This window comes from Calypte anna, chromosome 2 (genome assembly GCF_003957555.1).
Source record: "Calypte anna isolate BGI_N300 chromosome 2, bCalAnn1_v1.p, whole genome shotgun sequence".
Lineage (NCBI taxonomy): Eukaryota > Metazoa > Chordata > Aves > Apodiformes > Trochilidae > Calypte > Calypte anna.
Window position 1 is genome coordinate 79017210 of NC_044245.1, and position 16299 is coordinate 79033508.

Here is a 16299-nt window from a genome sequence, read left to right on the forward strand (position 1 = left end):
TTTGAAAAAAAAAATATCATAAACCAGAGTGAATCAGTGCTGTGATTCGTCAGAAAAATGAGATCAGATGCACAAGCAAGGGGAGAGCTATACGTGCTGCTTCGAATATACGTGGTTTGGCAGAACCAAATGAAAGCAGAAGACGTGAATCGTGAATTGCCAATTAGCCGCTAATGAAAAGTATTATTGGAAGTGTACAAGCACATAATTCAGACTCGCGTTAATTACTTAGACTGTTTGCTTGTAGCAATTACATAAAAAGGTGTAGTACTCTCTCAAGTTCTATATACATAAGCAGGCAGGGTTTCGAAGGCAGCCTGTGGCAGGAAGCAGTTACACCAAGTGAGATGAACTGACATCCCTCAGGGGAAAGAAAAGGGACGGCAGGCTTCAGCAGGGCGGCAACACTGACCGAACACTTACACAGAGTCAGGGAGTATTATGAGAAATTAACAATCCCAAACCGCTTGGTTAACAAACAGAGAAAGGGAATTATAATTAGATCGAAACAGAAGCCAAGCCGCCGCCACCTCCGCAGACCCATTTGGTTACACCTCCTCTTTCCCCAGACCTCCGGACGCACCCTGCTCCCCAAACACCCCCCGGCGGTGAGCGCAGGTCCCGCAGCCTCGGGGAAACGGGAGCATCGCGGAGCTCGGAGCCTGACTGCCTGACCGCCCCACCCTGCACCGCCTCTCCCCGCTCCCACCCGCCGGCACTTTCCACCCGTCGGGGCGGGGCACGGTTCTCTCTACCCCGCCCCGTTGGCTGGCAGCGGCACGTCCGCGGAGGGGCGGCGGCGGCAGCGGCTGCGAAGCGCGGGTCCGCCCGGGTACCTCCCCCAGAGGGCGCGTCCTGGCGGCGGCCACGTTGACAGGGCGGGAGAGGGGCCGCGCCGCGCCGCGGGGAGCAGGGCAGGGAGGCCGGGCGCTGGCCATAGCTCGTTGTCGGGGTGCGGGTGCCCGGTGAGGGAGCGGGGCCTCTGCCAGAATAAAAATGTCTTCGCCTCCCAAAGAGAAAGCAGAGACGCGGGCCGGACACCCTCCTGCTGGTACGGCCGCCGGTTCCCGTCTCTTCGCTCTTTCTCTTCTGACCCTTGGGGACGGGCCGAGGGGGGACGGGGCGGCCTGGGCAGCCTCGGGCCGTGGGGAGGGTTGGGGAGGGGACGGTCCGAGCGCCTTCGGTTCCTCGTCAAGTCTTCTCCGGCTTCTGGGCTGAGGAGGGTGCGGGCGGTCTGGTCGGGCCCCACCGCCGCTGCCGGGGGCCGTGAGCCCGGGTGTTTTCCCCGTGCTCCACCGCTCGGGCTCAGTCGCCTAAAGCGGAGTCCCTTCCCCCATCTGTGCCTCGGCTCTCCCTGCCGTCTGGCAGCCTTCTCCAGTAAAACGGGGGTGATGCTCCCTGCCTTGCCTTTCCCAAGGCAGCTCTGAGGTTGCAGAGGGAATCCTCATCGGGTTTGTGTTGATGGGCATCTCCAGCTTCTGACTCAAGTGACAGGCAGTGTGGTCTTCATCTGCCTTCATCCTTGAGGGCATCCCGTCTTCCAAAGCTGGCAGAGGCCTCTGGAACTACCGCTTGCGTGGCTATTGGAAACACGGAGCAAACCGAGTGTCGGCAGGCAAACTGCAAATTAATAGAATACTGGGCATCCATGTTTGCCTGTGGGCATTACGGTGTTAGACCTAGAGTGGGCTTGCACGCTCTTAGCTTTAATTCTTCTAGCTGCCAGGACAGAAAGTAATCATGCCGCTTGCTGGCTGCCCAGCGAGGGAGCTTCCAGCACCTCCCACCCACTGCAGCGTCCTCATAGGCAAGTAGAGTTGTGGGGAGTCGGGGCTGGATCTGCTACCGTCCATAGACGGCAGCTCCTCTCACTGCACAGGTGGCATGCTATTACTCACACTATCCAGGTTGTGTTGCTTCGTGTATTAGTATTTTTTTTTCTTCATTATTACAGTTTTCTTTAAAAGGGGACTTCTTTCCCCACACCAGCAACTTTTCAAGTGCCTTTGAGTGTTAACCAGTGGAATAGTTGGGGTTCTGGTTGTGTGTTTTTTCCAGTCAGAAAACGCTCAAATGCTTAAATCACTGGGTGTTCTGTATTCAAACCAATTGATGTAATTCAAAACCAAATTTGAAAGCAATTTTTGAACCCTAATTGAATTCTGTCCTTCTTATGAGGACCTGAAATTCCTTTAAACAAATCATAGAACTTAGAAATAATGGCTTTGCTTTGTGTGGCAAATGGAGAAGTTCAGCAGTACAGAAGTACAGTCAAAGTGATCTCTAAGCTGAGCAGGGTTGTCCCAGTTTTGCATCCTCCTGTATTGCAGCATTAGCTCTTAACTTCCTGGTTCAGGAAACCAAACCAAAAGCATCTTCCCACTGTTGACAGCTTTTGGTGCCATAGCTCCTTGAGCTGGCTCTCCTGGAGTCAGGTAAATGTCAGCTCCAGTGTGAAGCAACAGCTAAGATCTTAGGTTGTGTCTTCCTGCAGCGCCATTGATGGAAAGGGAATGAAGGATATAACATGCATATTTTCATTTAGGGACTTTGTAAGTCTGGTTTTCTGATATTTTTACATGCCTGAGAGTCTTGCTCCAAACCTGTCTTTTGAAACAGATGGAATTTTTTAAAAGACCTAATGTGAGCCTCTGTAGGCCACACAAGAAACTAGTGATGCACACTGCAAAAGCATGGCTGGAGTGCTGCACAGGTTTCCCTTGCTCACAGAGCATTTCTGTATTATTTTTTTCTTCTGCAAAACTGCAGTCACATGTGAACTGAAAAAGTTTTTCATCTATGTGCCTTTTAAGATCATTAGCATCCCTGAGGATTTTTTTGAGTATGCACCAGTTCAGCTTTGGAAGGAAGGACATCACTAAATCTGTCCTTGAGGCTGGAAAAAACCCTAATGCTTTACAGTATCTTCAGGCCAGTTCTGGAAGAAGATGGTTCTGAGCTGGTTGGCAGAGAAAAGTGGCCCTCTGGTCTCTTAACACTTGGAAAATCCCCAGTAAATGTGCTGACTATTGACAGTTTATATTTACTCAAGGAGCTAAAGCTAAATCATAATCCTCTATCTCAAGACTTTATAGATCCTTGAATAATACAATGCAGTAGAGCAGTCTGAAAACAAGTTTTAATAAAATGAAAGTAAAAAAGTATTTAAACAAAATAAAAGATTATTACATCAATACAGGTGGAATTATGTTCATAAATTACAAGGTATGTTCCTAACAAGCCAAAGATGGGAACAGGGGATATGTTTTAACTGATGGCTCAGATGCTCTGTTTTTGCTGTGCAGAGAGCCCTACCTGTGATTACGGATGTATCTTAACCCACTAACTATGAATTAGATACATAAAAATTCAGAAGGATTTGGATCATCAAAGCAGAATTGACAAATCCATTGTTTTTCATATGTACTGTTGGCCTTTGCTTACTGACTGCATGTAATGTTAGTTTTCTCTCTATTTATCTTTTACATGGAGGGAGGGTGTGAAAAAAGAAAAGCACGTGAAAAGACAAAGGATAATAAAATAGAAAAAACCTCAAGACCTCAGGCTGGTAACAGGGTGCATAAAGCAATTGCAGATTCCTTTATGTAACTTCAGAGGACCTCAGCTTAAGCTTTATTAGATATTTGTCGGTGAGAGCAGTGCATCTGTAATACATTGCTGAGTACATTTGTACCCCTTGCCTCTAAAGAGATCTGCGTAATTATGGGTTTAGTAGTTCATTTCTTCTAGTAGATTCTGTGAAAGAATAAAGCAAGGTGATTGCCTTAATAGTTTATTTATGAAGCTTTACAGTAGTTTTGTGAAAGTAGTTATGTACATTTTCCTACTCTAGAAAAATATAGTTCTAAGCCAAGATTTCTGAGTAATGAAAGTATGTAATAACTCTTATTTCTGTTCTTGTTTTGTCAGATACTAATATATGCTCTCTAAAGCCTGCAGAACGGCAGATTTTGTTTCCCTCAGTCCTTTTCATACCTTTTATACATGTAATGGATCTCAGAAATACATTTTGTGTTAATACTATACTCAAGGAATATGGGAAGCTGTTAGAGCTTTTGTGTAAAGCTCTGGATTTCTCAGTTTTCTCAAGTTTCTCTGTCTGATTGTTGTGGGTTGAGCTGGAAGGTTTCCCCAGGAAGGTCTCCCTCAGGCTGGCAACCTGAAGGAGGGGGACATGGGGTGGGAGCCATTGCTGAGCTGTAGGCTTCTGGAGGTACTTGGTGCTTGCTGCAAACTCAGTGGGCTTTATTTCAGAATTCCGTCACAGAAAGTGGGAGCAGTCTGAAAGAAGAACTTCAGTGAGGAAGAAAAAAAAAAAAAGTAAATAAATAGACTCAGAATGTTTACTGACTCCAGGTTGTCTTGAGAGGTAATTGATTAACTCAGTTGTTTAATACTTTGCCAAAAGGAGCAGTCATAGCTGTAAGCCTAAGACAGGCCACCAGTCACAGGACAAACAAGTATGCCTCTTGGGAGGGTAAAACCATGACAGATGATAATTAAATTCTGCTCTTATCCAGATGTGAGGCAAACAGACTCTTGCTGTTGCTCCTCTGATAGCATGGTACTCAGTGGTCCTCTCTCTATTTCCTGCTTTAGAGGTGTGTGGCACTGTGGCCATTGCCACCACAGAGAGCCATTCCCTCCTGTCTTAGCACAGGTCCCTGGTGACCTCTTGTGAAGAGCTGTGGCCTGGGGTGCTTCTTTGGTGCTGGAACTGCTTTCTTCCTCATCCCCAAACCATCTCATTGACGTTGACTCAGTCGTCTTCTGGGCATTGTTTTCTGGCAGTGTTCTGGAATGTGGTTTATTGGTTATTTAAATCCACTCTCTATTCTGTACAGGATTTACAATCAAGAAATCTGAGCTCTTTCAATAATTACTTTTAAGTGACAAAATCACTGGTCAAATTATGTAGTAAATGCTAGGTAAGAAATAGACGAATTCTAGTGAGTCTAAAGCAAATCTCTCAAATGGAGTGGGCTTTTCTTTAGCTTGGTGGACTTAATCATAATTTCTTCTCTGTCTAACCTTGAGGTAGTGTAGCTTGGTTGAAACCTTTTGAAAAGGGGGGTGAATTATATTGTGAGGGTATTTCTCTTCTTAAGCTAAAGCTCTTGAAGCAAGATGGGATATAAGTATGCTGTGTCACAAGTTGCAGAGATGTACATCAGCTTTATGTGCAGCATGTAATTATTTCACTTTTGATCTCAGAAATACACATTACCGCACTTGTTTGCTGGATTCTTCTTTTTTTTTACCAGATCTAAAAGTAAACCTGGATTATTAAAGATTATTCAAAAATCACATTATTAAAATTATTAAATTACTGCATTGGTCAGTCACTAATATTCCTTTTAATTGTCTGGTTATTTGCATTTTAATACCTGTTAATTTTACATACAGACAAATTAAATTACCACTAAATCTTCAAGTATTGTTTTCTTTAGTTTTCTATTAGATGGTGAAGAAAGTGGAAGCTTGAGTGTGTTGTCCAGAAGTACTGTTTGTAACCTGGCAGATGTTGCTATGGAGACAGCATCTTCCGCAGAAAGTAATTTGAAAGGAAACCAATAAGAACTGATTGTGCAGCGATGTTAAATTTATAAATTAATTTTAATAAAACATAGCAATCACCTTGATTAACGGAGCTGTTAGAAGAAGACATCACCTGACAGAACTTGTTGTTTGATTTTGGAAACCAACTTAGATTTCTAAGGAGTTTGCATCAAGAAAAATTAATAGGAATTTTAATTTTTGTTTAATTTTTAAATCTCCATTTCTTTGTTGCCTACCCTTTCTATCCTTCCTTATCCCTTATAAAACACTCTCACAAAGTACTGCAAGTTTTGTGCTGGGGAGAGAAAAGAAAATGGTTAGGGTTTTCTGGTTGTGGTGGTGGGGTTTTTTTAATGCATCTTAAGGAGCCACAGTTTTGATAGGCTTTAGAAGATATTTCTTTGATTTTGTCTGTTGATTGCCTGTCTTTAATTGATGTCCTTACTGAATCAGAAGTTTGTCTTCTGAGTATAAAACAAAGCTTAATATCTGCTTTAAAAATACCAGGGCTAAAGACCTGTTACTTTCTCCTAGGGCAGGTCACTTTTATTTTTACAGCTTGCCTTACCCAGCCTGTAAAATTCATGCACAGGAGTGCCCTTTCCATTGCTGTCCTGGTCAAGAACAAAGAACAAAGCCTGTTTCTAGGTTTTGCGGCTTAGCACTGAACTGCTGTGAGGTGCCTGGGTCCCTCTGTGGCTGGGCACAGGAGGGCTGTTCAGGAGTCAGCTCTGGCATCCAGCTTGCTTCTGCTGTGACATCTCAGCCCAGGCTATACCCAGGCTTTCCATGTCACAGCAATGTGAAACACAAACCACCATGTCTCTAGGTGGTTTTATTGACTCCTGACAGCTATAGTGATTTTCTGATGTGGTTGCTGATGGCAATGTAACCCATCTGAGTAGCTAATGAGATGCATCATATCCTGTGCTGTCCTGTGAGTGTGCAGAGGAAGTTCTACCTGAAAGCCAATGTGGTTTCGGAGCCAATTGGAGTACCACAGACATGGTATTTGTTCTCAAGACAACTGTGTGAGATGTGTAGGGAACAGAACAAAGGTCTTTATGTGACTTTCATTGACTTCACTAAAGCCTTTGATACTGTGAGGGCCTGTGGCAAATCTTGGAATGATTAGGTTGTCTCCCAAGTTCCTCAAAATGATCAGTGGGGCCAACTCACATATGGTGATGCACTCTCAATACTTCCCAATAATCAGTGGTGTGAAACAAGGCTGCATTCTCATACCCACTCGATTCACAATCTTCTTCAGCATGATGCTTCAAAGGGCCATGGCAGACCTTGATGAAGAAAATGGCATTTACACCTGATATGGTGCTGATGGGAGCCCATTCAACCTGAGGTGACTGAAGGCCCACATCAAGACCCTAAATCACCATGTCCTAGAGTTGCTTTTTGCTGACAATGCCACCCTTTATGCTCACACAGAAGCAGCTCTGCAGCACATACTGTCCTGCTTCTCAGAGGCTGCAGACCTTTTTTGGGCTGGAAGTCAGCTTGAAGAAGACAGAAGTTCTCTAGCAGCCTGCACCACAGGATACTTGCATCATCCCCATGTCACCAGAGGTGAATCAGAGCTTAAGTCCGTTCAGCAGTCCAGCTATCTGGGATGCATTATTTCCTCAGATGCCAAGATTGACAAAGACTAGCAAAGGCATACAGAACGTTCAGAAGACTTCATGAAAGAGTCTGGAGCAATGAAAAAGTACAAAGATCAGTGTCTACAGAGCCATTGTACTGTCTACTCTTTTATATGAGTCTGAATCATGGGTCATCTACCACCACCACTTGAAACTCCTTGAATGCTTCCATCATTGCTGCCTCTGTACAACCCTAAACATCCATGGGACTGACTGTGTGACCAATGTTCCTGTCCATGAACAGGCAGGGGGCACCAGTATGGAGGTCATGATACTGAGGGCGCAGCTGTACTGGGCAGGGCACGTCTCCAGGATGGAGGATCACCTCCTCCCCAAGGTTGTGCTCTGCCCCAAAAGAAGAGGAGCCTCAAAAGAGGAGATACAGGGACTCCCTGAAACAATCCCTCAGCTCTGGCCATACTGACTGACAGCAGTGCTCCACTCCAGTCTCCAGTCGGGAGACATGGAGACACCACCCATAACGCTGCTGCCTCCTTTGAGAACACAGTAGAATCAGTCTGGAGGAGAAAAGACAGCACAGAAAGAGCCGTGCCTTGGCTCTCCCCTCACAGGACACTTTCTGCTCTGCCTTTTGCAACCCTACTGCCTGTCCCACATTGGCCTCATCAGCCATCAGCGTGCTTGTGGCAAGCGTGGGGAGAGCCCCTCTGAAATCTTCATTCATGAAGCCAAGACATGATGATAGCAACAGCTGAGGGGGGGGTACAAAAACCTGAAAAAGTACAATGTTAGAACAGAAAGCAGATCAAGAGGAGCCTGCTTCTGCTATTCTGCTTCACAGCTGCAGTGTTAGGCCTGGCTTGGTTTCTATTTTATGTATCACTTTGGAATCAATAAATGATGAGCATAAGGGCATTTGCCTTTGCTCCATGTTTTGTGTTTCAAAGGGATGCTTTCACGTTTGCATAATTCCTAAAACTAAATAATGACAAGAATTTGAAATGTGGTAAATGTGTATGTTTTGCAAAACAAAAAGCTCTGTTCTAAATGCAAGTTAATGGTCCTCCTAAAATTTGCTTTTTACTACAGTATTTGTGAACACTTCTTTGTATAAATGCTACTATTATAGCTGTAGTTTTTAACTTTAAATTATTAGTAAGGTTCTTAGGCCTTTCTTGTTTTATGGGATTTAATGTTCACATTTTTGGCTTTTTGCATAGTGTTATGCCAACTATTGCCTCTGCTTCTGACTGCTCCAACTTGGAAGGGGGATGGGGAGAGTTAAAATAGAGTTGAGTTTTCTAAAGTGGTATTGGAAGCAGGTGGTAAAATGAGCTGCAACTTCTCAGGATGAGTAGAGATGGCATGATGTGTAAGGCAATGGCAGGTGTGGTCCTGGAGTAGGTGTTTCTCATTTTTAAAACCGATTACAATTCAACAACTTTGCCGAATATTAGGAGAGGGTGGGAGGGTCATCCTTAAAATGTTCTTCACTTATGTTGATTTAAATGAGGTTTGTTGTGTCTAATTTTTGTTCCAGTGAAAGCTGGTGGAATGCGGATTGTGCAGAAACACCCACATAATTCTGATGCCAAAGAAGAAAAAGATAAGGATGACCAAGACTGGGAAACCAGCAGGTGAGTACTTTGACTTGGTGCAGGTGCTACAGTGAATTTCCATGACTTTGGACCTTACCACCAATTTATTTTCCTTGCAAATAAGAAACCAAAGATACCATTGTTCTTGTATCATAAAGTTGGTTTTAAACTTGTAGCAGGTTGCAGATTCCTCAAAGAGATTTGGGGAATTAGGGAAATTTTACCATGCTGAGTCCTTTAAATGATCCTGCCAGGTGAGAGGTTAGAGGAAAAAAGCACAGTTAAAGTGAAACATAAGCTTTCCTGAATTCTCTGAATGGTATTTCAGACTGCACAGAGAGGCCAGGCACAGTTGGAAGCAAATGTTAAGCTGTCAGTTTGTGTATGAGGTGATCTTGCTGGGTGATTCCTTCTACCCTTTGGTGTGTACACCTCTCTCTGTGAGGTATTTGACAATATGGTGCTTTTGAAAGACAAGTAAAAATAAAAGCTATTAATATTAACTGCTTTTATTTAGGTGGGAATCTAGCAGTTTTAGTGGTGGAGGATACCAAAACAAACAGCATTTAGCTTTGAAGATTTGACTAGATTTATCAGGTAGCTGCTGTGTAGAAATGAAAATGAGGAGTTTCAGTGGACTGTTGTTGGATTTCTGTTCACACAAATGCCGCCTGGTTTTGTGCTAACTGTCCCAACTCTTTTAATTTGCTAGATTGTTTACCTGAAATCTTTATGTACTACCTTACTGCATGGGTTTGTCCTTGCTGTTTGCTCAAGGCAAAAAAAAATCCCAAACCAACATTCATTCTTATGTAGGGACGTAAATGGTGTTTATTTTACATGTAAAACAGGGGTGATAAACAAGCGTTGTGAAAATGTCTGTATAAATAAGAAAAATGTTTACTAAATCACAACTTGAATAGTAAAAATATTATGAGAAAAGTAATTTTAATTGATCTGTTCTATTGAAAGGTTAGAAAATGAAACTTTATATAACTTCTTAATTAACCAAGTTGCTGGTCTTGTATTTCTGTTCAGTTGGAACAGACTCTGTACTGCAGTTAAGTTCTGTCCAAAAGAAGAAAAAAATATCTTGTGGTTAATTTAAACTTTGCTCAGGGATACATCCTTTTATTGAAGGTGTGTTTCATGCCTGCTTATTCTTAGTTTCTTTAGCATGCCAACCTCATGGTGAGAGAATCTCATTAGGATCCAAACGAGAAGACTTCTTATGCATGCTCACAGATCTAAACCTCTTTTGCAGTATACCATCTGCTTTATTCCTTTATTCAAACACGATTATCATTCCCCCCACTCATGTAGGTAGCATAGGGAAAAGTTAAAATTTAACCTTGATATCTGTGGGTGTGTCTGCTTTAGTAGGTACTGTGGCACATTAGAAGCAGATCCATGGAGGGGAATCAATCTGTAGTGAGGGCCTTGTGTTCACATTGTGTGAGTTTTGGAGATCATTTAATCTGGTCCTCTGGACTGAGGTGTCTCCTTGGACTACAAGTTTGAGTTTAGCATCATGTGCTGGGAGTACAGGTCAGGTGCCCTACGACCAGTCCACAATGCAAAACAAAGCCTGGGTGACAGAATGATCCGGAGGGGACATGCATTCTTGATTCCAAGATGCTAGCACATACACACTGTATATTGATTTGTAAAGCAGGTTTGATGCTTTAAAGTAGAGGAGAAAGTTTAATGAACTCTAGAGCTACCGTATTAACTAGGCAATAGTTTGCTCTTTCACCTCATAAAATCCATTCCTTGGCCATCTGATCAGTTTATTTTCAAAATATGCACTCTCTCAATGTGCCCTCAGTTTTGGATTTCTCGTAGAGGATACACTCTCATCTGTATTAGCTACTTGTGCCAGTGATTCTGAAGCCTGTCTATTCATGAAAAAAGTCTGAACTTTTAATTCTTTTGGTTTAATCCTCCTGAGAAAGAAAGTAGCAGAAGAGGCATAAGGAGCACAGTTATATGGGAACTCACACGAATTATAAAACAAAACTGTAAGTTTGCTTACAGGTCTGCGAGAAGTATTTTTCCCAGTAGAACTGTGAAACCTTTCTGAACATGAGGGAAAGGGTTTAAAATGCCTGTTGTAGGCTCCTGTGGGAATAGCTGTACAGCTCCAGTGACTGTACAAGCTATACCTGTGAGCACAAAGTTTTTTAGGCATAGACTGGACAAGCAAACTCCACAAGCCATAGTACGTGAAGTTGTAGTCAGAATCAAATTGATGTTTGCAGCATGTCAACTGCTTTTGTGCTAGAAGGTGCAGTCCCCTGCTGTTTCAGTGTCTGTGCCTGGTGATTCATGGCCCCTTTCCAAAACACTCGGATTTCTGGTGTCTGTGGAGGAAAGTTTATCAGGGGATGGGGATAGGTTTATCAGCAGAGGGAGAACAGGCCACGAGCATTTTGTTCTGCTTTCTCCAGCACCCCAATATATTATGTACTTTTTGTGTCTTTTCTACCTGGTATTTTATGACCCATTGCTAAACAAATACAGAGGCATCTTTGTTTTTAACTTTCTACTCGTATGTTTTTAGTCTTTGCCATTTTAAGATAGTATCACTGATACAATGCAGTCTCTACTCCCTGTTGGTTTCAGAGTCCGAAGAAGCAAACAGCCCTTCAGGCAGTTTGTATCAGGTGATATGGACAGCTGATGATGATGTGAAGGAAAATAATAAAACAGAAAAGAGTAATTTGTGTGTGTATGAAGAGGGAGGCTATGATGATTGAGTGAGATTTTAATCTCATTGCAAGCTTAGTTGAGGACAGATGAGTGGAACTGGCAGTAAATCGAGGAAGAAGATAGTGAGTTCTCCCAGAGTTTCCAGGTCCTTCCCACGGTGGCACAAATGTGAGTGGCTGATGTTCATATAAGTGTTTGTGGCTTTGAAGACAGCTGGCACTGTTTTTGCAGAGTGATTGCAGAAATAGACATTGGGTCAATGTTTCTAGTCTTAATGTAAACAAAGCTGATACAGGTAAACACCCCTGAAGTAGCTAACTGTGCTGTGATAAAGGTGACTTTAAAGTACATTCACCAGGTATATTTTCTTTGACATTTGCTTTTCTCAGCTGTTTAGCAATGTTCAATCCAGTTACTGTAGTACACTCTGTGAAGTATTTTATTCAGTTCTGATGCCTAAAATAAAATTGCTGTGGCAACAACATTTGTGACTTGTAATAATTGTGATTTGTGATTCCTTGAAACAATATGTGTTAAGATGGTTTTTATACAACTTTAAATTTCTCCTTCAAGGCAGATGTCAATCTTGAGCAGTAATGGAAATAATTTTATGTGTCTGGTATAAGTATAGTTTTACTTAGAGGAATTGCTGGATGTTATTATATGGAGAAGAGTCAATGAAAGAAGGCAGGGGTTGCATCATTTGGTTTAGGTGAACTAAAAAAATGTGTGTGGCAACCAGAGCCAGTGGCATCAGTGTGGTCAAGATGTCAGTGGTGAACTTGACTGGGAGTTGGGGTCCCCAGCCCACGTGTTCTTCAGGGCAAGGGTGATTTTTATCAGCTTGGTTGGAGATAGGATATTGGCTGATGAACTTCTGCCCTGATGTTGTTGCTGGTTTTCTTATGTTTCTGTAATTGTGTAAGACTTGTGCTGATCTGTGTTTTGGATATGGTTGCAGTTTGGGTTGATTGACAGTCATACTGATGGCTGCTGAAAGGTTTTTTTCTGTGTGATGCATGATGAAGGTGAAATGTATAATTAGAAGTAGGATTCTGAATAGAAACTGTCATTTTTCAGGACTGTATTTTGTAATAGAAAATATTTGGAATAACGAGGCTACTCATAGTCGTGGGCTTTATTAGAATTCATGTTTAACTGAGATTTGCAATATCACACTCACTTCTGTGCCAGCATCTGACTTCAGCCATAATAAATACTCCTGAAAGACAGATAATTTGAAGTGTGAGTTGCTTGTTCAGTTTTGCACAAGAGCTTAATAAGTTGTCATTTCAGGACCTCAAGGAAGAGAAACTATAATTATGTATCACCAACTAGATTTAAAAACCTACTTAGTTCAAGCAAATTTCTGGCTTAATTTGTCTTGTAACAGAGTAGACTGCATAGGCTTTAATATCTAAAGAATCTTTCCTTCTCTTTTGTTATATTTCTGAAACAAAGTGGGTAATTACAGGGTTTTAATTACTGAATATAAATGCAGTAGAGTGATTTCTCAGTATAAGTATGTAAATTTTGTTTTGTACCTTAAACTTACCTGAAGATTGGGAATCCAGCATTATGTTTGACTTTCCAGTTAGCTCTGGAAGGAACAAATTTTGCAGCCTGTTTATTTAATGCAGTTTAGAACGTGGATATTTGCTTTAGCTATATTCATGGGGCAAAAGAAAAAAAATTAGGAGGATAATTTAGAATGTGTGACTCAAAGGCACAATCATGCTAATGAAACATGAGGATGTCCATATATTAAAGAGCCAATCTCAGTACTTAGTTACACAGTGTGTTACGTTTAAAGTCTGAATATGCTAGTGAAGCTAGACCTGCTTTTTTTTTTTTTTTTTTTTTTTTTTTTTCAATAGAGCAGTGGTAATCTCAACAATTTAGGCTACAGGTATATACTTCCATTCAAGAGTAAATTTGTTTGGTTTTCCTTTCCATGACTTTGTTGCAGAAAAAAATAGCCTGCAGGCATTGTTCCCATTTTCCATTGTTACTGAAGATTCTGCTGTCATTGAAAATGTATTTAATTCTTGCCTTCTAGGGACACTTGTCCAGACTTCTAACAGAATTAAAAAAATACAAAGTAGGTGATGCAAATAAGTCATTAGAGCAAATTTGTATGCTTGTTGACACCCTAAATCTTGAAATGCTTGAAATTATTTCAGGTCTTTGTATTTCACCTTGTTGTTCTGGTTATTTAGCTGGGGCAGAAACTCTAGTCAATATGCTGACTCTTTAACTTGGGAATAGCTGCCCTTCAGAAAGCCAAGCCCTCGGAAATTGTCAGCTTGCATGCAGGTCCTGTAGGAGGTTGTTTTTGTCATGAAGATGTTCACAGTCCAGTTAGTCCTGGTGTCTGTTGAAGAGTCAGGTGTTTGACAACTTTACAGCTTGTTAAAGGTGGAAACCAACCCCCATGAACAGATAGCATTGTCCCTCCATAAATACTTGGAGTCAATAGTCCATTACTGTTTGTCACATGTAGTTTGTCACACAAAGATGAAAACAGACCTATTTGGCTGTGTTTGTGCAGCTCTCAAACCAAAATTGACTTTGGCATGGTGAATATTTAAGGTAGAGAGACAATTAGAGACAGATAGGCTGTGACATCTTCTATTTAAGTTTTTGGAGTGGAAATGCACAGGTTTGGTGGGTAGAGGATTGCCTGAATCTCCCTTTCTGGTATCAGTGCCACTTAGATGTTGGCATAAAAGGTCCGTTCACCTGTTATGTCAGTGGAGGCATCTCTGAAGAACTGAATTAATATGTACAAGCATCAGTCATCAACATGCAGATCTTCCTCTCTGATGGAATTCATATTTCTTCCACCAGTTCTCTATTCTAATCACCTCTTTTTTTCCTCTCTTTGCACCCTGATACTGTTACTACTGTGAGCTGATGTGAATTTGCACGAAGATTATGTTCACAGACCGTGTATTGCCATTTAATGCTTGACCATATGAAAACTGAAACTGGATTAAATGTATGGATATAATGGATATAATTCTTGAGGGTTTTTATTACTCGGATGTGAAGCTTTAGATGCGGTTGGCCCTAGAAGATGAAAAGTCTGGGGGAAATGTAGTGAAAGAGCAGTTCATGGCTGTGAACACCATGGTTGCTATTTCTGAGGAAGAGGCAGACTGCAACAGATGTTGGGCATTATCCCATTGTCATACCAGAGTTTGGTGTGGCTGTAAGTTTTTTCTTTGCTTGGTTCAGTATTCCAAAGGCTAAAAGGATGTTCTTCTGGAAGAAGAGCTGTAAAAAAATCATAGAATAATAGTATGGCTAGGATTGGAAGGGACTTTAAAGGTCATCCAACTCTTCTCTGTGGGCAGGGACATCTTCTACTAGACCAGGTTGCCCAAGGCCCCATCTAACCTGGCCTTGAACAATTCCAGGGAGCGGGGCAGCCACAACTTCTCTGGGCAGCCTGTTCCCTTACAACTGGAGCAGTTGCACTGGAAAATGTGCAACTGTAATTTTATAATGTTGAGCAGAACACAGAACATAGCACAGTGAAGTAGAAATAGCTTCCTACTTTCTCCAAAATATCTTGTTTTGTTTTGTTTTTCCCCTGGAAGATTCTGTACTTAGAGTTTTGGGGTTTTTTTCCCTTCCTCCTTATCTTTATTATTTTGGACTTAAATTTACTTCACAGTTAAACGAATAGCTTCTTAGCTTCACGTTCCTTTGTATAAGTGATATTGTCTTCAATGCATTTTCTCACCTCATTATTCATCTTCATATCTTAATCTTTTGCATAGAATTTTTATGATTAGCAGATGCTAAAGTCTACTACAGTTTATGTATGCATAATTTGTTTAATTATAAAACCAAAACCCAGTATTAGCAATTTTAATTTGATTTCCAGGACAATGCCTTCTACAGATGATCGGTTAGTTGGAGAAATAACAAAGTAATGCTGTGACCTGCACTGAACTGCATAAAATGCACATACTGTTACAGGTTTAACTATAAATACAGAGAATAGTTTATGTAATACTGATTTTTAAACGCAGAACTACTGTACAGACAGAAAAAAGGCTATGAATATCTCCTTCTGAGAAATGAAAATATCTGTGAATTTAGGGAATGGAGAAAAAGCTAGACAAGGTTATGAATGAAACATTCTCATACAGGGAAGATGTGATTCTTCTGAAAGACTGTTTCATCTTTCCAGTGTTTCTTGATGGTTCAAGCAGAAAGTTGATAAATCCATCAGAGTAACTGATAATGATGACATTATATGGATAGGTCTTTTCATAGTCCTGAAGTACTGTGTGCATGTGTGAAAGAACTAAAAAAGATCTGAAATTCCTCCCTCTCTCCTCTCAAAGTGAATAGCAGATAATGCCATCCAGCTCAGCAAGAGCCACGTTTGGTCCCAAAGAAGCATATGCTGTCTCACAAAATTAGCTGGAAAGCTGAGTTGAATTTTCAGCCAAGCTGGTGTAAGAAAAAGATGTTAAAAGAATGAAAGTCTATACTTTGTATTCTGTGTGATGAGGGGAAGTGAGAAAAGCTCAGTCATATGTGAGAGGAAAATGGATGGGAATTAGTATCTTGTGAGTGCCACAGCTTAGCTAGTGCAGCGTTCCACGTCTGTACAGAAAAGTAAAATTTCTTAAGATAATAGCTCAAGTGATGACATTTTGCTTTGTTCTTTTAACTTTATATCTTTCTAAACTATTGGGATATATGGATATAGGTCACTGTGTGAGTTTGAACATACATACGGTGTTGGAACATACATTACGTAGGCATTG

The 16299-nt window shown here is 41.5% G+C and overlaps 1 protein-coding gene across 1 annotated transcript in view; it reads left to right on the forward strand.

Moving 5' to 3' along the window:
- The first annotated feature begins 838 nt into the window (after positions 1–838).
- Positions 839–16299, forward strand: part of DAP (death associated protein) — a 53435-nt gene continuing 37974 nt past the window's right edge. Inside the window, exons 1-2 of the mRNA XM_030446101.1 lie at positions 839–1051; positions 8740–8836. Coding sequence (XP_030301961.1) covers positions 997–1051; positions 8740–8836 — 152 coding nt within the window. The 5' untranslated portion in view covers positions 839–996. The remainder of the gene's footprint in view (positions 1052–8739; positions 8837–16299) is intronic.